This window comes from Amia ocellicauda, chromosome 6 (genome assembly GCF_036373705.1).
Source record: "Amia ocellicauda isolate fAmiCal2 chromosome 6, fAmiCal2.hap1, whole genome shotgun sequence".
Lineage (NCBI taxonomy): Eukaryota > Metazoa > Chordata > Actinopteri > Amiiformes > Amiidae > Amia > Amia ocellicauda.
Window position 1 is genome coordinate 4782742 of NC_089855.1, and position 25233 is coordinate 4807974.

At 40.6% G+C, this 25233-nt stretch overlaps 1 protein-coding gene across 2 annotated transcripts in view; it reads left to right on the plus strand.

The window, feature by feature from the left end:
- Window positions 1-25233, plus strand: part of reps2 (RALBP1 associated Eps domain containing 2) — a 51140-nt gene that overhangs the window by 10092 nt on the left and 15815 nt on the right. For both annotated transcript variants that reach the window (XM_066705851.1, XM_066705852.1), the window contains exons 2-15: window positions 8649-8772; window positions 9466-9644; window positions 10081-10189; window positions 15502-15605; window positions 17488-17626; window positions 18458-18521; window positions 19284-19432; window positions 19840-19928; window positions 21007-21075; window positions 21323-21410; window positions 21937-22011; window positions 24042-24090; window positions 24388-24524; window positions 24839-24900. In XM_066705851.1, coding sequence (XP_066561948.1) covers window positions 8649-8772; window positions 9466-9644; window positions 10081-10189; window positions 15502-15605; window positions 17488-17626; window positions 18458-18521; window positions 19284-19432; window positions 19840-19928; window positions 21007-21075; window positions 21323-21410; window positions 21937-22011; window positions 24042-24090; window positions 24388-24524; window positions 24839-24900 — 1437 coding nt within the window. The remainder of the gene's footprint in view (window positions 1-8648; window positions 8773-9465; window positions 9645-10080; window positions 10190-15501; window positions 15606-17487; window positions 17627-18457; window positions 18522-19283; window positions 19433-19839; window positions 19929-21006; window positions 21076-21322; window positions 21411-21936; window positions 22012-24041; window positions 24091-24387; window positions 24525-24838; window positions 24901-25233) is intronic.

A 25233-nucleotide genomic window follows, 5' to 3' on the forward strand; every position in this document is an offset into this window, starting at 1 on the left:
CTTTCACTAGTGCTGATGGGGAGTAGGAAAAAAAAACATTTTTCTGCAAGTTATTCCCAATCAATCTGCCAGCTGGGTGCAGGTGAACGTGTTTCAGGAAGGATCTGAGTCCTGTATCAGTCCTCTTAATAAGTTGTAGATCATTCCTAGGAAACAAATTAGATTGTGGCTGAAGGGACCATAACATTGAATATGGAAATAGCCTTGATTTGTGCCAGCGACAGTATCTAGGACCTTGGAGAGCTTTCTTGGCCAAGTGCTAAGCTTGAGATTGCCTGGACTGTGACATAAAGCAAAGTGTAATGCACTGAAGCAGAGTGTTGTGAGTGAGATACAGGTTGGATAAACTTGTATATAGTCAGAGCCTTTTGCAAATTTGTGTTTTATTATTATTGAAAATTTTAGGATATATGTGTTGTGGTAATCAGACATGACTCTTACTAAGTATCTGAGATTTCATTCATCAATAATACTAATTCATTATTCATTAATGGATAATAATGGATATATCTATCCATCCCATCCATCAGCCTTCAGACAACTCATTAGCTATAACTCACCACACTGGCCAGACAGGTTAGTGAGCACCACACATAGACACTACAGGGCAATTTGGAGTAGCCAATCAAACCAAGCAGCTTGTCTTTGGGTTGAGGGAGGAAACCAGAGCACCTGGAGAAAACCTGTGCAGATGTCACACAGGCAGACAGCCAAGGCCAGGATCAGACCAGGGTCCCAATAGTTGTGAGGCAGCAGCACGAAACACTGCGCAACTGTGCGGCAAACAAATTGTGTGTGTGTGTATTTCAGGGGTATTGCATGACATATCATGAAAAAGCAATGCAGCATTTTTTTTTTTCAATGTGTAACCTCTGTCCTGTAGCCATTACTCCCTGATCTTTAAACATGAGTTCCTGCAGGACCTGACGTTTTTCTACTTCATACTGGTAATTTGCAACACGCTGACCTGTCTGATTAATCCTGGACCCTTGTCAGTATCCTTTATTACCAAACAGTGACCTACAAACTTGAGAAACATTCTATTTCTGTAGAAGAGATTGATTACTGGCTGGAATCGGCCAGCTTTTCCGCTTGAGCCTGCCGTTATAAATGATCTGTCAGCTCACCAGAGAGTTTAGCAGAGCAGATTCTTTGACTGCCTATGATCAATAGCAATTGCACGCTGGTTACAAAATAAATGGAAGACGACATTATTTCTATGGTATGCAGGTTCTGCTTTTAAGTTTTACATTTTGATTTTAGTATTTCAGAGCAAAGGGTGCCATAGATGTAAGAATGACCTTTTGGTGCAGTTTAATGTTAGTCCTCTGTAGTGTGTTGTCCATATGTTTGTTTATGTGTAAATGTGACAAATGTAAATGTAAGAGGGGAGTGTGGTGTTAAGAAAAACAGTGGAACAGCAGGTAACTAGGAACCAAATCTGCTGTCTGTAGAAAGAAGCGGGCAAATACAATGTATATGTTTACAATAAACAATGCATTTGTAGTCTCCAGTACAATGCTCTTGCTCTTTGCGGATCGGGAGTTTTCTGTGCTTCTCAATGTAATATGCGGTTAATCCACCTCACATGGTCAATGAGCAAGTTAAACCCCAAAACTGTGTAAAAGTGTTCTGTGATGAAATATTTAAATACTATGTGCTTTCAAAGTACCTGAATCACATGAAATATTTAAACTGCATCATGGCCTATCTCCCCTACCAGAAAAGCAAGCTAGATATAATTCCCTTTCCTCAGGGACAAACCAGAGAGGTGAAGGAGAAACGGGTGGCCTTGAGTTTGCATGTTGCAGATGTAATACTATGAGTTTCATTACTGTTGCCACATATTACTGTAGGACTGTGAACTGAAATACTGAGGCTGAAGTATATAGGCCTACATTCAGTTAGTGGTACAGAGTCCAGAACCTCATACCTCACTAAAGAGTTTAAATACAAAACACTTGACAGGGCTTATAAGTATCCTGCCTCCCGACCAGACAGATCAATATTTAGATACTGTAAATAGAACAATATGCCATAAAACAGATACAACAATTTACCTAACCAGAGAAGAAATCTAATAAGAGTTAACTTTCACAAAGCCGTGTTTCCTGCAGTCTATGTGTGTGAACTATTATTATATCCACCAGTGTTCATGTGAGAGTGGATGTGTCACTTCTCTGTATGTAAAAAGGGTCCTTGCCAGGGGATAAAATTAACTTTTTTGGCCACTAGCCACTGTGTCTGGTAAAAGGAAAAAACTTACCAGCCACTTGGTATTTTTACCAGCCAAAGGCAAACATCACCAGAAATGCATGAGGGTGTATAAATGTGTCGTGAACATGTTAAAACATGACATTTATTCAGGTAATTAATCAATCACAATAACAAAATCTAACTGCACACCTGTGTAGACTAGACGGGTGTGTATGAGGGAAAAGGATCTGGAGAGAAAAAACATGCTCCCACACAGTTTCCACAAGTGTTTTAAGGTCTTTCAAAACATCGCATTCTATTGAATTAAAACACTTGCTAGTAGAGAGTGTGCGTGAGCATTGTTTTCAAATTAATCAATCACATGTGAAATAACATGGCAGCTAATGGGGATCTGTAACAACACACATTTCTAGGGTCCAGGCCTGACCTCTTCTAGAAACGTGACGTCACAGGGTGTGTGAGAAGAGGGCATTAGAGGGTGAGGGCTCTGTCACGTAAGGAGAAACTTCTCCAGATGAACGGCTGAAAGGGGTCAGGAGACAGCTCATTACTCCAGAGAGCGATCCAGCGACTCAATGATAATTCACTTTAATAGTAAGGTGTAGTGTTGGCCTCGCTGGATTGTGCTCGGTGCAGCACATTTCACACGTTCAGCAACAAAATCCTTCTGAAACATTGATGAGATGCAGAGCACTGCAGTACAGCCACCCTCTATGTTGAGTATAAATCAATCGTGGCACGTGATTTTTATTCTGCCGTCGGGGAGAGAAAAAAAAAAAAAACGGACTGAATCTACATCTCTTAAGGTTCGTGCTTACAATCTCTCTTTTGATCTCGGGCTCGGATTAACGCATACGCATCGGTGTGTCAGGCTGATCAGTGTGGCTTTGAGCTGCAGCCAAGATACGCGAGTAAACATTGAGTTGGATACATATGCTGGGCTTTTTCTTTGTTTTTTGTTTTTTACTGGCCTTATTGAGTAATAATGTTGTGGAAATTCGTCATTGCTGAGGTGAGAACCAACTGGAAGTGTGACATTTCACTTACATTGTGTGATGGGCTCATGAATACTGGGCAAGTTACCCCCCGTGGAAGGATGAAGCATGCTCTTGAGTTGAGCTTATCCTGTTGTCTGTACAATCCCTTCCTCATGCAGTCCATTGAGTGAAAGCCAGGGGTCTGGACAGAAACTGAAATTGGAGGGTACACCTAAATCAAGAGTGTACCTCGCTGATGGAGTGATCTCACAGCTACTTAAAAAATGTCCCATTAATAGGAAAAAGAACGTGAGCAAGAATACAAAATGTAACAATTGCTTATTCTAATAAAACAATGCACAGTTTAATAACGGTTTTCAGTGGTGTTAATGATACTCAAAATGTCTGCTTTGTCTATGTGCATCTCAAAGACAGGCTTAACACATGCACCCTAGTAGGTTCGTTTTTTGTTAGCCAACCCTCCATAATGAAGTTTTGAATTGAATTTCGGCAGGAGGACAACCCCAACCTCGCTCCCTGACTTCCTCCTTACCAAGTCGGAACACAATAGTTTTAGATGGCCATTGTACTATCTTCACCACATAAAACATGAAGTTCTCGGTTAATCAAATGCTATGAAATCAAAATAACAGGACATTATTTCTTCCAGAGGGTTTATTGGCTTATTTGTGGCATTTTAAACACAGGATTAAAGCTGGATCTCATTTCACCTGAAGAGGCAGGCCGTCTGTGTGGTATGCCGTTGAAAAAGACTGGGCTTCTGAAATCTCACTCCTGCTCCACTGTTGATCTATTGGGGATCAACACCGCGGGAATCAAGTGGGAATTATATTTTCAAAGAATTCGTTAAAGGTTTTACCAACTAATTAGTCCTGTTATACAGCTCATATTCACATTGAGAAGAATGGCATACCTTGGGTAGGTCCTTGGCAATTCACTTTTGGTCTCAGTGGTTTGTGTAGCCTGTATTTTCAATTTATTGGACCTCTTTGAATTAATTATTCCATAGACCTTAAGAGGCTTACTTCTGTCGATTGATTTTGGATTTTCAAATGCTGAATGTTACTTGGTTTGTAGTTCCTGTATGAACACTGTTGGGGTGTGTTTAGTGAATTTGAAAAGGTTTTGGAAAGTTAATTTACAGCTCCATTAGAGTGTTAAGTATTGGGATTATGTGTTGATTCTTTTGGTATCACAGTTCCCAATTAAGAATATTACTTGGGAGTTAGACTAATTAACTGCCATATCTGTAGTATATCTGGTGATTTGGATGTTTAAGAAAAAATCAGATTTTCATTAAGGTTAGGGTGGCTTTTCTACTGACTTACCTCTGTTGGATATGAATTTGTTGGCGTCTTGCTTAAATGGCTACAGTTGGTGGCCAGATTGTTGTTAGGACTTCAAATTGTGTAGTTTATGTATTGATGTTACACAGTGGCGTACAATGTCAATTCTTACAGTTTGACACTGCAATGCAGCAACACGGTTCAATTTAAAAGTTATGAATTGAATACCAGTGTTAGGCCAATAAATTGTTATCCCTCTATGACCGTAAGAGAATTCATAGGATAATTCAAAAGCACAGATGCTTTTTGCTACCCAAGCTTTGTAGAATTGCTATCCAAATTAAATAACACCTAAATGTCACCCTACTAGTAAATTTTTAAGCTTTTCTTGTAAAACGGCAGGTCCATGTGACCCTTACAATAGGCTTGGTAAACAGGATTATAGTGTTGTGGGGAAAAGCAGAAAACTAATGTTGGAGCTTCCCTGTATAATTGGCATTATTTCATCACTGAATAAGCTTTCCTTGCTGATATTAAAACAAAATGTTATCAGCAAGCAAGCAGCCCGGTGGGGACTCACAGTGAGGCGATGTTTTTTTTTGTTGAAGGTATGGGTTCATCGCCTGTGGCACAGTGAAGTGTTTTCTGTCACTTGCCGGTGGTTCTTTAAGTTGCTGGCAGCTCAGATGTCCATGGCCGGGTGTATAAGGTTCCTGCTGGTCAGGTGATCACTCTTGTAGTGTAATCTTACACTAGTGCATCTGCTGCAAATAGACAGGTAGAATAAGTGATGTCAGAGTTTTTTAAAGCTGACTCTGTGTTGTTCAAATAGAGGCATCCACCATTATCTTAACAAGACCGACATTTACAGCAAATTTAAGTTATACAGTAGATTGTTCTTAGTTGCTCACCTTGGCTACCACTCGGCTACTATCATTTTGGAGTTGTGCAGCTCGGAAATGGCATAAATTACCAGTGTGGAAGATTGGGCAGCAGGACAGAGAGGATTCAAGAGATGGAGCAGAAAGGTGTAGTGTGTATAAATATCGGCTGCGTTAGGTAGGCCTTCACGTCTTCAGGCTGTACTGTTTCCAAAACATTTTAATCGCTAAACTGCTGTTCTTTCATGTGTTTTTCTTTACACGTTCTTCCAATATAGGATCATGACATTACCTAATGACTAGGGATGCTCCGATCAGGCTTTTTACAGACAATACTGATCACCGATTTTCTGTCATTAGAATTGGTTGATATTAATGCCAATACCGATTCTTTTTGTTCTGCAAGTCTTTACATTAAGCTCCTTTGTAACCAACAAAGGTCCACATAAGCCTACATTTCATGGCATATAAGGCCTCTTCATTACACATTAAACCAACAGTTGTAATGAAATTAAAGGTAGCCTATAACAGAAATATTAAATTCAAATAAAAATACCAAAGACATCAGCCCACAAAGAACATAAGCAATATTGGGCAAGGTTAAATAGTGGATTTTGCAAGATGAAGGCTAATCAATGAAGATTAATAAAAGGTGTAGGGCTACACTAAACTTTTTTCATGTAAGGCTACATATGATGGCTCTGGTCTTTATCAGCAATTCAAACCATGTTTATAATTAAATTAAACGCTGCCTACAACATAAATGTGCATTCAAATTCAACAAATTCAACAGAAAGACAGCATCCCACAAAGAAAACGCATTATTGGGTAAGGTAGGCTGGAGATTGGCCATCTATTTTTAACTAAGCATCGAGGGCAGATTCTTCTTAATGAATATGAGCATCAAACTGCAAATTTTTCATCTTTAGCAGAAATGTGATAAAACTGCCAGACCGGCAAGGACATGCTGCAGTGTTATTGTAGGCTAGTGTATTTGCCTCACGTCTTTTGCGTGATCAAAAAAAAAACCAAGATCGGTTGTTGTGAATGGCCACTGGAGTGGCCGCTGATGGAGTCATTTTAAATGGAAATTGGCCGATCGATCGGAGCATCCCTAATAATGACTCAACATAATGACATTTCAGCAATTTAAAGATTTCCAACACACATTGAACACGTTTAAGGCTTACTTCGAGAAAAGTCAGGGTTAATTATCTTTGAAAAGAAACCCAAAACAAAAATGTCTGTTTTGTTTTGTGAAATTCCCTGCTGATGCTAAACCATTCTGAGGCATTCCCTAGAGAATGTAGGAATCCCTAATTCCCTGTTTTAAAACGGCTAAGTCAGTTAACTTTTTTCAAAGCACAGATTACAGGATTTAAATGACATTATTCGTAGCTTACATAAGCATGTATTGCATGCATCAAAAACCTCACAATTTACTCCTTTTCAATAAATTCTGATACTATTGTAGTTATGTCTAGCAAGTTTGATTAAACTCCTGTATCTGGTTCATGAAGTTAAAGTAGTGACATTTTCTTATTATAAACGTTGGAACTGCGGTGTAAAAGCTATAGCCGTGTGTTTGTTTATAAAGTAAGTGATCGCTGTGGCAGTTTTGAATCTCAACCCAACAAGTCCCAAAGCAAAGCGAATAAAGGCCTGTTTAATTGTGTAACCCGAGGAAATGTGTTTGCAGCCTGCTTAGATGATGAGATTACTGCCGCAGAGAAAATATCCTCATATAATACGTGAATAAGGATTGCTTCTTGACAAACATCTTGGGTAAGATTAATCCTCTTAGTGGCAGTACACGTTCTCAACATGTCCCTCTCCAGTTATAATCGGTCTTACAATCTCAAGATTTTATATCCTGCCAAAAATGGCTTTCTCTGCGGCAAGTATTTCTATCGGTGGATTTGAAATAAACTCTGTAAAGAAATACGACATTTTATACTTTACATTAATACAACAGTTCTTTGTTGGTTTTTGATTGGTATTCGAATCTCATTTAAGATCACTTTCAACAGGAAAGGGGAGTAAACTAAATTCACTGGAAATTGACTACTTTGTTCCACAAGTAAGAGTATAATATCACATGTTTTAAAATGTCTTGGTAAATTCTGTACTATAGGTCTATTCAGTCTTACTTCTGGAAGCCGGATGTTGGTTGTGTGAGCAGAAACAGCCATAGAGTGTCTAACCAAAGCTGAGTGTTTTTTTAATTTCTTTTTTTATCGTTATATAGGAAAATACTTCTATACATTCCACATCTTCTAAGTATTATACATTTTTTTGTTGTTGTTTTTGAAAAGTGTGTGTGGGGATTAGATTAGACTCATGCAGGAGACAAAAAGTTTTATTTTAAAGAAAAATATTATCATTTAAAGAGATACAGTAGCCAAGTATACAAGCCAAACTCAACCCCAAATGCTCATAATCGGCAAAACCAGAAAAAAGCAAATACACCGGGCCAGTGAAAGGGCATCCCTGGCTGAGAACCTCAAATGAACTAGAAAGGCAGGGCTTAGTTCGACCTTTGACATGGCCGGAGGCATATCTGATTGCCTAATTGATTGTTCAGTGACAATGAGGGTTTTAGTCTCATTCTCACACCAGTCATTCAGTCAATCAGACACGTCCCGGGAGATAGCAGTCTAACCCATCAGTTAATGAAGGGAAGGGCGGCCACCTGCTTGTTTTCGATGCATTCTCTTGCCTGTAGCAATACCTCCTTCTCATGATGGAGGATATCAATGGCTCAGCAAACACGGCTCCAAAGCAAACGTTCAATTTCTGCGAACAGAGCAGCAGTGTAGTCTAGTGACTCCATTTCTAAACAAAATGTTTTAATTGTGTTCAATTGGTCAATTCATGATACCAGGTCAGCTTTTATTGTCAATCTGAGTTGCCTTTCTCTATAAACGCCTGAAGGGTAACAGTAAGTATGCGTGTGCATGTGCAAAGCAGTTCAGTTTTTTCATACAGGAATGATGCACAATTTCTGTGTTAGACTGGTTAGGTTGCTACCCCCCCTTATATGCTTTAGAAACTTTTATGGAAGTGAAGAAATGGTTTGTTTTCATACTATGCAATTCACACTGTTTTAAACATCCTTTATTTGACTCTATTTGTAAATCGCTCTTCTGAAAATACTGTGTGATCATCATTGTATTAAAAACTGATCAAATAAATACAATTTTTGTTTGTTTTCCTTTTTAAGAAAACAACATTTTAGTCATATTTTGTCTGCGCTTTTCTTCCAGATCACAGAAGTGTGCGGAGCGAAGCGCCTGGGATATTTCAGTACTGCACACTTTTATGTCGCTCTGAAGTTATTGGCTGCAGCACAGTCGGGCCTCCCAGTGCACCTCGAAAGCATTAAAAGTGGTAAGTCATTCGCTGTGATCTTCTGAGCGCAGAACTCGATCAGGGGATTACTATGTTAGGATTTGTTCCCAGGCAGAAAAAAAGTCAGGGCTAAACATTTGGCCAAATTACCAGCTACTCCATTTTACTGTACAAATTAATTAATGCACAATGTAATGTCCGCCGGGAGGCTTTATCTTTGGCCAGCTCTTGGATATCCTTTTCCATCTTTTCTTGATCCCTTCTCCGTGGAATTTGACCCTTTACTTGTTTTTCTTCTTTGTTTTTGGATTAAGCAGTCTAATCTTTGAACAGTCTGCGTGCGTTACATCTAAAGTGATTCAGTCTGACACGCAGTCTGATCTTCCTTGAGTTATTTTTCACACAGGAGAAAAAAACATTCAAAAGAAGCTCATGCTTTTTTAATGCTAATGTACTGTTACTTTGTGTGTATGGTGGTGGAGGAGGGGTTGCACATGCTCACAGGTTTGTAGTCCCTAATTAATTAGAAAAGCCTTACCCCATGACCTGGAGAAGTTTTTAGCTCCTGAATATGTTTTCTTTCCTGTGAAGATGAATGAGGCGTTGAAACAGCTGTGTACTCCAGTAGACCAGAGTTTTTGCCTTTTGTGGGTATGTTTTGGACCATACTCCTTGATTACCTGCCTACTGAAATGTGTGAACAATCGTGTGTTGATCTTTCCTTTCTCATAGAACTGCCCCTTCCTAGATTTTTGGGGATGAAAAATGATACAGAGGTCAGGTTCCCAAACCATTCCCAAAACCCGCTGGACAGCCAGGGCCCTCCGTTTGGGACGCCCCCTGTGCCGATCCCCAGGGCGGCCCTCGACCGGATCTCCTTCAGACCCGTGGAGAACCCATCAGATAAACAAGTAAGCAGCTTTCAGACACAACTGCCAGTTTGAGAACACAAGGAGTCGAACTGGTATAGACTTCACCTGTCTTTCCCTGTGGGCAATGCAGGCTAAACTGTATTTCTTTGAAGTTCTACCAACAGCTAACCCTGGACAGTGGCTTCTTCAGATTAGAACAGGTTGTGTAATTTTGTCTTTCACTGAATCAAGATCACCCTTGCAGATCAGTAATCTTTCCCGAAGCATGTTTATATAGTGCAGTGTGACTTCCTAATCAGAGTAACGGAGGAGTGACAGGCCTGATCTCTTACTTGCTACTTAACCACCTAATGCCAACCATTCCCAACATCCCAACACCTCTACGAAATATATATATATATATATATATATATATAATCTGGGCCCCTTGTTTTGTAATGAGTAAATACGTGTTGTTTTGTTGTGTGTTTTTTAGGAGCCATGGTCACCTCCACGTTCTCCACAGAGCTCCCCTCCCGACTCTCCACTGAGCTACCGCACCTACCCCTATAGCAAACAGCGAAACGGCAGCGAACCGCTGACAGGTGGGTGTGCTCCACCCCCCAGACCTCCGATCTGACAGTGGAGGTGGCCCTTCTTTACACACAATGTTGTGATGGTTCTGAGGTCTCTGAGCCTGGCGGTGAAACGGTTTGTTGTGATGCAGGCCTTCCTGTAGGAATACAATACCTCAGGGTGATGTTCATGCCATCATCAAGTCACCATATGTGTCCGTCTGATAACTTGTTATAGTATGTTGTTTTGTTATAGCTTTTTGATTGTCTGCATGCTAAATAGTAATGGGTCTGTTTTGTATTTATTCCCGAAGGCGTGTTGGAGCTGAGAAGTTCTATTCCAAGTGACGGCGCGTCGACTGCGCTCAGTGTTAATTAAAAACGTCTCGCACATCACCTGGGGGCTACCTGAACTAGTGGATACCGACACCATTAGTATTCAGTGTGACTGTGTGTGACAGAAATCTGCATTATCTGCATGAGACTAGAAATGTAACGAGCGCTGCGTACTTTATGGGATTTTTTTACAGACACGTTATTAGCATCATTTTGCTAAGCTTTTTAAAAATTCGGTAAAGACGTGGCTCCTGAAACCTAAGCGGGTCTTCGCTGCCCATATTGCTGTGAATTTAAAAATATCTACCAGGGACTGTTAGCAAATGCTCTATTGTATTCCAGTTCACCCCAGGCCAGCAGCAAAACAGATGACAAATTAGCTGCGGTCCCAGTCTTTATGAATCCATAAACCACCAGCCTCGAACTCAAAACCGAAGTGGCTGTTTTTTAAAATGAATGCGAAATTGATCTAGTCGACAATGAAGTGTGAGGTCACATTGGCTAAACCGTGCTTTTAAAGTCTGATGGATTTAATTCTTTACAGGTTGTTCAGAACGCATTTGAGTAATTTTTATAGTCGCAGTTCGCTTGGTATTGCTGTAATCTTTCTCATATGTTGCTGTTGCAGCAAATTTCAGATCCATGAGAAAAATATACATATTGTAATGTTCACCAAGTCGTGGTGGGTAGAACTCAGCTGTATTGCTGTGGAAGGCCGAGGAAATGCCACTCTTTATGAATGTTATTAAAGCATTCACTAATACATGTTCCCCTGGTTATTACCATCTTAAACATCAGACGGACACCTAGAAGGGTGTTAACCTTGGTGTGGCCCAGCATTTTGTCCTAATGCAGCTTGTTCAGGCTGGAGTTTTTCTTTTACGATACTAGGTGTGCGATGGACTAAAGTATAGATTTTCTTTAATCACACAGAAACTGATTTCTGTTCAGTTTCTCTTTCGTTCCTCCCAGGCGCCCCGTTATGATTACTAGCCTTTGTTGTCTATATTTAGCTTTGCTCAAAGCTCTGCCTATTAAACACATGTGATATGCTTTTAATTTGACATGTGAAATGAATAGCTATAGGTAGTAGTGCTGGCTCTTGGCAGTGAGTATCCAGGTTCCCTTACAAAGGTGCTAACATTTCAGTTTTAAACCCTGGTTGGTGTCGTGGCTCTGTCTCTCACCCCTCACAACACAGACGACAGCGCTTCGGTTCTGCTGATGTCATGTCACAGAGCAGGAAACAACCGGCATGAATGTATATTTGAAATTGTCACCTCTAGAACTGACTCTTCAACAGCCAGATCAAAAGCCTCGTTTGTGACATACAAAACAGCCCACAGCCAGTACGAGGGGGTGCTATTCAAATTCCAAACCAGTCTTTCCTGTGCCTAGTTATTGCACTTGATAACCACGACACCCGCAGCAAAGGTCAAGGGGACGTGCCGGGCAATAGAAGGCAGTCCGAAAAAAAAAAGGATAATGCACCTGCGTCATTCAGTTAAGAGTTTTTAGAAACACAAGGCATTCAAGACAGAAAACAGGAGACACTTCTTCACACAGAGAGACGTCACAATCTGAACAAACTGTAAACTTTCTTATGTTCTTAATGGGGTCTCGGTCTGTGGCGAGTGGACAGTCAAGAGGGTTCCCCCAAAAACAGCAGGAATCTTTTCACTTAAGATGGATTTATTCTTTTACACAATCGTAATCTCAAACTGGTCTGTTTTGCAGCAGTAAAATAGTAGAAGTGCTCTGAAACAGCTGATGGATTGTATGGATTATGGCCTGCTGTTGTGATTTTATCCTTATAACAGCTTGATTTATAATAATAATATCTTACAGGTTACCCTGGTGTTTAAATTCACAGGCTCCTTATTCAGAGTGGTGGCTTTGAAAGCGGTCCTCGTCCCGAGAATGTTGAAGGCCTCTGGACAAAGTGGCGAATCGGTGTTCGAGGAGCGGAATTAATCTCTTACACTCTTCCATTGCGAGGGGTGCTCCCGCTGAAATAGTATCTAGTATCTTAAATAAATGATTGTTTGGAGTCTAAGAGGGTTATACCAGATTTAAATACCATCAAAAGGCAATCTGAAAGCCATTACTCTGAATCTGTGGGATGGAGACAAATCGATCACTTTGACAGGAGATGGGAGATAAGGACGTTTAATTAGCTGGTAATGACATTCTTAGAAAAGCTTCCTCTGAGAGCCTTTAGATGTGCTCTCTCTGGACCCTTTATTTGCTAAAGCAGGGTTTTGATCATGATCGTATGATTGTCTCCGAGATGGAGTCCGAAACATCTGTGCCGAGACGGGGCGCTACAAGCCTGAATCCTCCATGGCTAAGGGGGCTGTAGGTCTTTGGATATAGTTTCAAGTAAAAGGACTTCAACTCTGGGAACTCGAAGTCTTCTGAACCGTACTTGGTTCCTGTGGTTACTGCCGCATGAAATGCCATGTTGGATTTCTGTTGTCGTGGCTTGAAGGCTGCAGTACCTTCATAATATTTTCTGTAAGATTGTGTGTTTGTGATTGGGTGGACATACACTACCGGTCAAAAGTTTTAGAACACCCCCATTTGTCCAGTTGTTATTGAAATGTAAGCAGTTCAAGCCCAGTGAATAACCTGAAATGGTACAAAGGTAAGCAGTGAACTGCCAGAGGTTAAAAAAAAGTTTAGGTTACCAAAAACTGAAAAATAATGTACGTTTCGGAGTTATATACTATGTTCCTACACCCTCTTAAGCATTATTTGATTGATTATTTGATTCCATGATTTATTTTTTATCTCCAATTGCTTATTTGTTCTATGCTTTAATTTCAGAGTACACTGAGACATTAAACTACGTACATTTCTATAAAAACTGAAAAAATTGAGGTGTTCTAAAACTTTTGAGCAGTAGTGTACATGTTCCATTGTAGTCTGGATTCATATGACCCATAATTCCTGTGGAAGTTATCATGTATCATTATTATTATGATTAGGACTGGTAGTGAAAACAAACTATTTGAGTGCATTTTAATTCCAGTCTATAAGGCAACAGAGTGAAAAATGTGAAAGGGGGTGTAGACTTTCTATAGGCACTGTACATACATAAACATAAATATATACACCTACACAGGCAGGGGTATAGATGGAAACAACAAAGCGTTTCATCATGTTTTGCGCTCAGTGATAATCCTGAAATGGTTAATAGCGTGCATGTAGCAATGCCCCAAATAAACCTGGAAACAGCAGTTTACCTGTTTAAATGAGTCATTGAAGCTGCACAGTAAGCAGTGTCATCAAAATGAATCGCAGAGAATCAGAAAGATAGGAAAAGCACAGGACAGGTCTCCTCACAGCACTGCTCAAACAATGCAGGTGTTAAACCGGGCTGGGGACAGACTTCAAACTGGGCCTGACAGCTCTGTCATGTCTTTTCCAAGTCCTTTTATCTGTTTATGAACATGGTTTTATATATAATTTATATATCATCATTTTCTTTGGCTTGTTCTACATAAAGCACAGTATTTGCATCTGCATTTCACTGAGGAGTCACAAATGAAAATCAATCGATAACGAAGGGATGGGAAATATTTTCCTTCCGAAGTATTAGAGGATATTGAAATAGCGGCCACTCGCTGTCTCTGTGTTAAAATCATCATATCTGCTTTTGCGTGTGGAGCCAGGCATTTGAATGTAAAAATATATTTAAAAATGTATCGATGTATATAATTTGTGACACAGTGCAGGGTCAAGGCAGCAACAGACAATATGAATATTGGAAACCTACCTAACACTGTGTGAGGACCCCTAGCTATACTCTGCCCTCTTCTCAGTCCCCTGATACAAACGGGTACAGGTTTAAGTTGTTAGGCGTGGTTCGGTCCAGGTCGATTCTCCGAAGGTGGGTTTAAAAAGCCCAAGCCAGGTAGTTAAGGTAGTTAATGGTCAATTCCCTCCTTTCTCCTTCTCTCCCATGCCAGACTCTGAAGCTTTCCCAAATGCCATCCTGGCTTTCCTCCTCTGGCTCTCTGCCATCCATTGCCCGGTGTTGAGTCCTTGTATGCGATTGCTTTGCTGACCTGCAGGTGTGTTTACCTGCGTCAGCTGACAGGGAAGCAGCAGGCATTTTTCTGTGCTCTCTGAAAACAGGCTCCTATTCATCATGCCAGGTTTTCTTGTTCCGCACAGCAGTTGATAATTAAATAACGTTAACCGGAGAATATGGAGAAACGCACGGCCCCTGTTAGGCGCTCTCCATCGTTTGTTTGCTGTCATTTCTTGATCCTTCCCATATCCTTACTGCCGAGAGTAATGAGGTTTACAGAAGCTGATCTTTGGTAGCTTTCGAAAGATGTGTTTTTAATGAAAACTGCCTGTGTCTTAAATATTTTCCCGGGGTTCGCATGGTCTCCTGGTAGAAAGGCATAATAGCAGTGATTATGATAAAAATCTGCAAGCTGCTTGCCGCTTCAGATGTGATGTGGAGCCAGCAGTTTTCACAAATGCTATCTCAGCTGCCCGGAGCCACCACTACTGTTCCTAAGGACTCCGGTTTTGCTCTCAGCAGTTCTCATGAACAACAAGATCTGAGGAAGAATCACAGGCAAGAGCTTGGAGTCTTCCTCAGGCTACGGCCATGATTGAAGACGAGAGATACCACATGAGCTGAGAAATGGTCAGCTAGTTCTGCTAAGGGAGGCCCTGATATTCCACTACCTGTCCTGATTAACTGCTCCACTTGAAATTAGACACCTGCTCGAAGACGCACCATTTTAAGCTCAAAGCGAGTTGACAAAACGTAAAAATCCTTGGTAATGTGAGTGGGAATTTGTCAGCTGCTGTGTGAACATATCAGTAACTCTTGTCTGTAGAGTGCCTGTGTACACAATCATTTCACTGATGTCAGGTAGGGAGAAAAATGTAGACTTCAAAGAGGTGAAAGCTTGCACATTTCATTCTATACAGCTTTTAATATTTTATTGTCATGTTCTCTCTCTCTCTCATCTCTGAAGCTTCCTATGAAAACAAACACCCAGGGTGGCTGGGTCTACAGGAGAGTTCCTCCCCTGGTAGCTATGGATCCAGGTCTTCGCTGGGACACTCCTCCATGCCTCAGGTAAAGAATCTGTACCATGTAGGAAGCAGGTCCGAGGAGATCCAGTGTCTTTATGGCCTCTCTGTGGCATCTGATTAAGAATGGGATGGTGGAGATATCCATTGTCTCTTATATACTAAAGACATGGCCTTTGGGTTTGCAAGAGATGGGTAGACATTTCATGGCAGTTAATATTTCATTTCTGGGTTGAATCACTTGTTAGTTGCTTTTTTTTGTATAATTTGTTCCGTATTATTGATACACAGTCATCAGTCTAATGCAAGACGTGTGCGTATGTTAGAATGACTGTTTTTTAAAATGTTTTGCAATAGTCCCCCTTTTATTAAGCACCCTGGACAATCGCCAGTTTCCCTCTTTTCAATGCCAACCGTTCTGGCTGCCAGTGTTGGATCCGGCCCCAGACCCAGAGGTGTAATGAAAGAGGGCTGTGTCTTCTGATGTCTCCAGATACGCTGGACTGGTGTCAGTCATGCTGCTTTCTAAATGTAAATAAGGAAGGCAGCAGAGAGCATACACACGTTTTGCTGTTTTAACCCATTCGTGCAGGCGAGTCTAGATGGTGCCGAAGATATACAGGACTCTAGTCTAAAAATGACGCATGGTATAACTGTGAACGACAAAGAAAAAGGGAATTCTGCACTAAAACAAATATTTAAATATCCTCGTAGGGAATGGTTCCCTATAACCAGGGAACAACGGGGTGTAGGGTGTACTATGCCTGATACTCGTACACGGCACACCTTCACGTATGTGTGTGTTTGTGTATAAATGCAATTGACATGTTTTGAGCTGACTTTTCTGTAATTGTCTGCTTTTGTCATTATTTACCATTCGCAGTTCCACTTTTTAATCAAATGCACTGCATGTACTTAACTTTTCTTCACACAAAGAATATCGGTCTGTGTGCTAAGGTTGAATACAATCAATGAATAGTCTGTTGTGTCTTGACTTGTGCAGCCTAGTGTGTGACTACAGTGTATTTTAGTTTTCTTTGGAACCTCATAAAGACCGACTAAACTTTGTAATCAGCCGAGTAGGAGATTGGCTTACTCCAGGAGTACTGTTAATTAAAATCAATTGAAATTCATTTGACCTGTCTTGCTGGCTAAATGACAGCAGTGAGATTGCCCTTGGGAGACACGCGCTGTTTGTCCAGGTTGCTAGATTTTGTAAGAAAAGGCCGGGCAGCTCAGTGTTTCTCAGGGATTTTAATTTATCTGCTGTTGTCCCAACACATATAAGACGTAATAAGAATTTGTCTTAGCCTTCCGAGAACCTGCCAGTGCTCAGATATGTCATTGTTAGTACTCACAACCAGGCCAGTGTTGTGAATAACAAGTGGGCGTTTATGATTGATTGTGTCTGGCCGATTCATTTTAACTTCCACTTAATTGCCTAGTTTAAATGATTGTCGCTTTTCAGGACTCTGCAATCAATTGCTTTTATGATAAAAATTGTGTAATTATGTTTTTGAATTGCACCGTTTCCTGTGACCGTAGCATTTTCTCATGGTGCACACCCTGGGTGGAAATGCAGTAGTAGTTTTAACACAACCCATGGTATGCAAACAGGTTAACATCTGTTTATTGCAGTCTTCGAGCTCACTCTGACAAGTCATACCACTGACAAATTCATTATTACGAGTACTAAAATAAATATATAATTCTCTATGGTAAGTATGTATTGAACAGTATACACTCAATTTAAAAAATCACCTGTGCTTTTGTTTTTCTGTTGTTGTAAATGCCTCCTTTTTAAGTCTGTAGAGACCTGCGTTCAGCAGTGAATTACAGGATTGCTGAGCAGGTTTCCCCTATGATAGTGAGCCGTCGCTGCGACGGGTGTCTGTCAGTAACTGCAACGTTTTCCTGTTCTCCCGCAGGCTCATCCGGTGCCGAGGGCCTCGGAGCAGAGCGCAGTGGATTACCCTGATGACCCCTGGAGGATCACGGAGGAACAGCGGGAATACTACACTAACCAGTTCAGGACCCTGCAGCCGGACCTCGGGGCTCTCATTCTGGGTAATGCTTTCTATCCAAGTATTCACAAGAACCAAGCCTAGGTAAAGTTGTTGTTTTTTAAAACTTTTACAGTAAACAGGTTTTACTGAATTAAATAATGTACTATAATATCCTTCCATCAGCTGCTTTGCTGTCTTCGTGCAGTTGTATTTTTTATTCCTGTCATGCATTGCAAGTTGTTTTCTGAAGGTGATCAGCCTGCACTGTCGAGAGGGGGATTTTAAATGTGCAGCTTTGGGGGGGAAATTAAATGGTTCCCTGATACACCGAAGAAAGCACAAAAACTTCACACAATATCTACCTTTATTATAAGTTCTGTCGATTGATTTCCAGGCAATACAAGCCACTCCTAAAAGGAAAAAGATCAAATACATAAAAAATCAGCCTATTGCAACAATATAAAGCAAACATGGAATTTCTGGTAAACATACATTTCTTACTGGAAAAAAACGTAAATATTTATGGCTCTGTTTTTAAGCCAGGTGCGTTTAATTTAATGTTCTCATTTTTTTATTGTGTTCAAATAACAGCATAGCCAGTGGATTGTGTGGTCAATATTTAATTCACTACCAGTTATCTTTTACTACCAGCAGATGGCACCTCATGCACTTATGGCCTTTTCACATGGGAGGTCATGTGCCAATTTTTCCAGCCTCATTCCAAGAATGGAGCATCTTGGGATTAAATATCTGCAGTCATTCAAAAATATTTCTACCAATCGTCACTTCTTGAACATCAGATGTTCTTTGTGATTTTGCTTATTATTGCATGTCAACAAAATAGTAGTTATATTGTTATGAAGAATATTTGTTTTCTTTTCTTTTCTTTTAGGGACTGTTGCAAAGAATTTCTTTACAAAATCGAAGCTTTCGATTCCAGAGCTGTCCCACATTTGGTATGTTTTTTTTATTAATGTCATTTAATTTTATTATATTTTTTACATGCAGAACTAATAGGGATTTTAGAAAGTGGGAAAAGGAAAGGTAGAAATCGGAGGGAGGGGTGATTGTGATTGTTGCAGCTTTCCCATGAGGTTTTAGGCAGGATTAAAATATTTTCAGAATTACGTAATTACAGACATTGAGCTGGGATTGTTTTCGCAGTCGCACAGAGGCATTATGTGTTTGTTAAGCCTTTTGCAAAAAACAAAACAAGCAACAATGGTGAGACCCTATAGAAAGGGTTCTTGCGTGAAGAGAACTGGGACAGGAGATCAGCGCGGTGCTTTAAGGGTCTTGAAGAATAATTGGGAAGGGGTGGGGGCTTCTCTTCCTTCCCCTCATTAAGTGTAGAATCGCTTAACAAAGCAAACAAAGAATCTAATCTGACAAAAAGATGCAGCACGATTTTTTCTTTTCATGGCTGTCATGTGAGGTTTCTTCTTGGTGCCTCTCCATATACTTCTGATCTGTTCAGATTTTGCTCCATTATCCTGAAATTGGAATAGTTAAAACAGAATGTACAGTTAAAGTTGATGTGTCATTTTCATACACACTTTATGCCTTAAAAAGTTTCTCAGGAATGACCCCCTCCCCCAAAAGTATTATAATTATTATTATTACGGTAAATGTATGCTCTGATCAGACCCTCTGTCTACGCAAAGTGCATGTCTCTCATTATGAAGAGCTTAATGCTGGCCGCTGTGTTTTCCTGACAGGGAGCTGAGTGACGTCGACTGCGATGGTGCCCTGACTTTCCCAGAATTCTGTGCGGCCTTCCACCTCATCGTGGCTCGCAAAAATGGCTACCCTCTCCCAGAAGCACTGCCCCCGACCCTGATGCCTAGCTTTCTAGAAAAGGACATGGGTATTGCATCTTTATACAGGGATATCTATACCGATATAAGGACGAATAAATAAGTTTTGTTTTATGTAGAGGGTTTTAAAACCGTACAGTGTTTTAAAATCTTCACGAAATTTCTACAGCTGCTTAAGTAACGCATTCTGGCAACATTTGTACAGTAAAAGGTTGACATTTGTTTCCCTCCATTTACATGATATTATTCTGTCTTGTCTTGGTATAGCACCCCTCATTTCCTATAATTTTTCATTCCCTATAATATCAGGACTTCTTTTTACTCCCAAATCTGGGGATGTGGGCAACATAAATCATTTTGTATATTAATTTTCACTTAGCACCTATGTGTCCTGTGTATCAGGATTATTTAGACTCAAACTTTTTAATCATTTAAACTTTTTTTTTTTTCTCCCCAGCTCCCCAGCCCGGAGGTGAAGTGTTCTTTGGCTCATTTTCTGAGTCCGTGCCTTTAACCCAGCAACAGAAAGACCCGGCACCTGCCCAGGTGAGACAGCAGAGTCCTAGCTGACACTCCGATCCATATTTAGTTACTGAAGAAGTCTAAGAAAATCATGTAATTGATGTCAGTATCAGTAAAGAAACCCTGTTGCTTGTCGCCAGATTAATTAATATACTGAAAATTACAACTGCTTGTCATCATTTGAACCTTCACTGTAGAGAAATTGAGGTATATTCTGTAAATTGTTAAAAATGCCCTTCACAGAACTCTTAACTATTTCAGTACGGCAGTAAATAGTTTGCAGTCTGTGTTATTCAACAAGCACATAATCAAGGAAACTGATATGAAGAACAGTCCCCCCACACAACCTGTTGCCACCATTAGCCAGATGTGAATTGTGACACGGGGTCACTGAAGCAGTTCTCAGCAGATTGGGGTTTTCTGCGGTGTGAAGGTGGACGCTCTGGCTATTTATTTAATGGGCTTCAGGATTCATTATCATGTGCTGTTCTGAGCCAAATTTAAAGTTGATCCGCCATTGTAACTGGATTTTAACTGAAGGCCTGATGTCAGATTTCCAATTTTGACGCCAGCAACACTGGCTTGTAAAGCAATATCTCAAGAAAAGCACATGCAATATGTAGCGTCCAGGACGATACACAAAACCAGCTACTGTAGACACTCCAAAAGAAACCATATATCCTGAAACGGGATCGTATGAAAGGAATTGAATTTGTGTGTACATATGCAAATGATCGTTGTGAAATCATAAGCCACTGTGAACAATACAGAGCGTTAACTTTTTCACTTTGTGGTATCATCAAATTCTTGTCAGTCTTTTATGTCTTCCAGCAAAACTGCAAGGTTGTTTAGAATATGGCTGTTTAAATTATGATAAAAAGGGTTGTCCTACATGAAATTGCCCACTCGAAGCTTCAGGAAAGTCTTGTTGGATAAGTTTTGGTGGATAAGGAAACGGTGAACTTTCTCATTTACGTGTTTGTCTATGTATAATAATCAAACCTTTCAAGAGACCTGAGCTTAGAGCAGGGCACCTGATGCCAAATTACTGGAAAAACACAAGTAAATCAATGTGCCGCTTTCTGCTGGTTGGTCCCAACAGAAGGCCGAGCCGCTGATCCTGTTTGAGGAAGCAGAGTCCCGGCCTGCACAGCCAGACTGCAGATTTGAGGTGACTTTTCTTTCAGTAATTATTATAATTTCAAAGAAAACCCCTTCGTATGACCTAATTTATTAAATAATTCAGTCCTATAAAAGCTTTATAAAAACTGTTGGAGGTAGAGGGCGCTAGTGCCTACCTGTGGCGTGTGGGTTGATGTTACTGAAAAAACAATCGTACCTAATTGGAAGCAAAGCTCTTTCTATGTTGTTATTTCTTATACGATTGAAAAGTCCCTTTTTATTGGTTTCTATCGCAGGAGAAGAACAAAGCTGAATCGATGCAGCCTACTCTGTCTGAGAAAACAACATCAAAGCCAGATCTAAGGGATGTCAGCTCTGTGTCAGGTAGTGGCCGTGTGGTGTCTGATGTCCCAGCTCCCCTTTTCACCTTTCTGCAAATTCAAATGCATCTCAGTTGTTTTCCGACTACTGATACCGAATCCCAGTTATAACTGCAGGTTATTCCCTTTACATAACAACAAGCCACCTCCTCGAAATCTCTCGTTTTCATTTTGATTGGCAGTTTATTTTCTGCACTTATGCTGTATGAAAAAGTATTTTATTTTGTAAACCTGTAATGCAAATACCGGAACATCAGTACCAGCCAGAACTGCCAATAATGATGCTCACTACTACGAGCACCTGGTTAGCAATGGGGCGCCCTGGCATCAGCCAATGTAGTGCCATCTGTGGGGGATGCAAACTATAGCCTGTGAAAGACCGCTAGTCCACTCAACTCATCCTCCACACGATGCATGTAGCTTGAGGAAACCCTGAATTAACCAGGTGGGCTTTCCTAATGTCCTGAAGTTTAGTAGGACATTTTTCTCTGCTAGGAAGTAACCACCATGTCTTTTTGTTTCCCTTAAAGCCTTCAGTCCAAAGCGAATACCTGCCATTCAAGACGAGACAACCGAACGCCTTGACAGAGTTCCAGAAAAGCCAGGTATCCACATCCGTGTGCTTTGTTTCATCAAGAAAACCTGAATCAACTGCTGTCTATCCAGCTAATTCACAGGATTTTTGGGAAAAGTTTATTTCCGGGACCTGCTACTTAGCCAAGTCAAAAGTGTCGCGCAATGTGCAGAGTTTATCGCATAAAACGAAAAGATTTGTCTGCATGTCTGGCACGAACACAGTCCTATTCCTCAGCTTGTACAGATGGGACTGGGGGTGAATGCTCGATTATCACGGCATCGTGGCAGAGCTGCCCTCAGCACGAACGCTGGGACCGCGGTCAGCTCTCTTTGCAAAGGAGATGTCAGCAGTGTCGTTGACCCGTCTTGTCCCTGAAGCGTGGCGGGGGCATTAATGAGGCTGGCGATGAAGTCTCTGACCCTTTGTATCCACCACCATGTGCACTAGTAAAGCCAGAGGAGAAAGAGGCAAGGGAAGCTGCTAACAAACACTGGAATGGGGAGCGAGAATGGGTATTATGTGCTAAAAACTAGCTCAGTTATCACTAGATTGTGTTATTGCAGGATTATTAAAGTTGTAAAATGTGTCTTCCAGACCTTGCACATAGGTATAATTTAAATAGGGAGTTATTTATCACTTTTAGTCCAAATGAGTACTGTTTAAAAGTACTGAATTATTGTTGTTGATTTTTGTGGTTTTCCGGTGAAAAGAAGATCACTAACTCCCAATAAAAGCAGTCAACAAATCTTCTCTTTTCCAGATAAGATAAGAGAACAGTTATGCTGATGGTTCAAGAGAGTCTTAACAACTTGATAAGTGTGTTGTCTGCAGTGATACAAATCAAAAGCAGAGAGTGCCTGCCTTCTAGTGTTTAAAACCGGGAGTGATTTAATCTTTTCAAGAGGTTAATCAGAGGAGAAATGATAGTTGTAGTCCTCATGGTTAAATGGATAAATGGTGCTTCTCACGAATATAAAACACGGCAGCGACATTTTGCACGACATTGCAGCGGCTCAGACGTTACTCTGCTCGTTTTCCATGTGGTTATTATTACTGTAAAGGAAGCTGCTGTTGTGATTTGAAAAGGCAACCCAGTCGAGTTCCAAACCAAACTGAAACATGAATATTCCCCCTCAGCTGGGAAATTAGTGGAACAAACAGAAGTTGCTGCCTGCCAATTGCGTGTGATTAAAAATTAAATGTTTGAAAAGATTGTGTATGTCATGCATTCAGCATTAATTTAATTCATTTGCTTTTAATTATAGAGCACTTAACGTCACTGCACGTGCTGCATATGAAACCACATGAAAGATGAACTGAGATGCGTTCTCAGACGGCGTGTTTCAGATCTCTATTTGGCGTAGATTTGTACTATTTCCCGGCTCCGTGTAAACCTGGTCAGCTCAGACAGTACACTGAGGCTCAATGAAGGAACATTACAGAGCAAGCTTCTATAGATTACCTGGAACACGGGTCTGAAATAAATCTCGACAACTTTTTGCCAAATTGTTAAATCACTTTAAAGCTTTCCTGACTTGTCTTGGGGCCTTTACAACTCTGCGGAGCCTAAGGTATGTCAGCAACAAAAAACGCTTGATTCATTTTAGAGTGGTAGCTGAGATATTCAGGAATGCTTACTTTAAACTCTGTTCATTGTATAATTGTTCATTCTGAACAAAACCCAGTTGTTACATGTACATAGATATTGTTTTAGAGCAGATTTATATACACACACGCACTAGTTTTTGAGGATTTTGAGTAGCGATAAATACTGAAGTGCTGTACATATTTATATAATTGTACACCAAATGAGGTAATGGACACCAAACGAGCAAGATGGGTCGAATGGCCTCCTCTCCTTTGTAAACTGTATGTTCTATACGTGCAGAGCCTTTCTAATTCTATTGAATGCAAAATGATTTCTAAACGTGGACAAAATATGTTTTGGGGAAGTGATATTTGTATATGTATTTTAAAATGAAATACTGTATTTATGGTTGCCAGTTATTGCAGAATTGTTGTTAAACAATGTCAATGCTCATGATCGTCTTGTTTCAGATCCACCACAAGAGCTCGATCACCAGGTGAAGTCGAGAACAAGACCCAGGTAACGTGCTCAGAAAAGAGGAAATTAGTCTGAATGAGTGCATTTATTGATATCTGTCGATACACAGTATAATCAATGCTCCGAATGTGAAGCACAAAGTGAAATAATGTGCAATAGTGTGAAAAGCCGGTTTTTGACTCTTCCTTGGTATATTACTGTAGGATCTCCAAATTGTCAACCTTCAAGTAAATACAACTGCCGTCTTCACCACATCTCACATTATTCTCTAATTTGAGATTTTTTGTGAAAACTGGCAGCTACCTCTCTGACGCCCTTTCGGGTGCTGTGCCCTGTCAGGTCGTATTCGAGCACCTCGATTGACGATGCCATGAAGAAGACTGAGGAGCCCCCCACGCCACCTCCCAGACCCCAGAAGACCCACTCCCGAGCCTCGTCCCTGGACCTCAACAAGCTCTTTCAGCAGAGCAGTCAAGGTGCGCCAACGCACCATCTGCAGTTTAATTAGAAAATAAGCAGTTGGTCATTTAAAGAAAATGACAGAGGAAAATACATGAATGAATGAATGAAGGAACAAATCAGAAAAATTATAAACCATCCAGTAAATGTTTTGCTCAACAGATCTCAAGATGAAGTACCGAGTGACGATAAGCCTACATTTGTGAAATCAGATTACAAATAAAACTTTAGTAAATCGTCAATCGTTTAGTAGTCTTATAGCCCTTTAATAATACACTGTTCTTGAGATTTGCAAAGTGATGTTAAACTTCCTACATGTCTGGCATTTCAGGCTTTAAAGGTGGCTGGCTGCCCCCCCCTCCTGCTCTTCCTCCAAGACCCCTCGCCACCCAGGTGAGAACCTAGAACCCTGAGCCCTGCTGTTCTAGAGCCCCCTCGTCTCGTCTAATTCTTGCTTTTACTCTTCTGGGCCGGGTTGCACCAGCTGTGTGTGAATGCAGCCCCAGGTTGGCAAGTGAACCCTGTTGTGTGTGACTTGTTAGTTTATAACTCCACACATACTGACGACAGAACCGGGTTAATTTGTAACTAAGGAAGTCGATTACGTGTGTTTGCTTCACTGCAGCTAATCACAGCTGATAACTGTATTTGTGTGCAAAGAGAAAGATAATACAAAAATAATGAAACAAAATAATCTATATCTGAACAAGATTAACTATATTAATG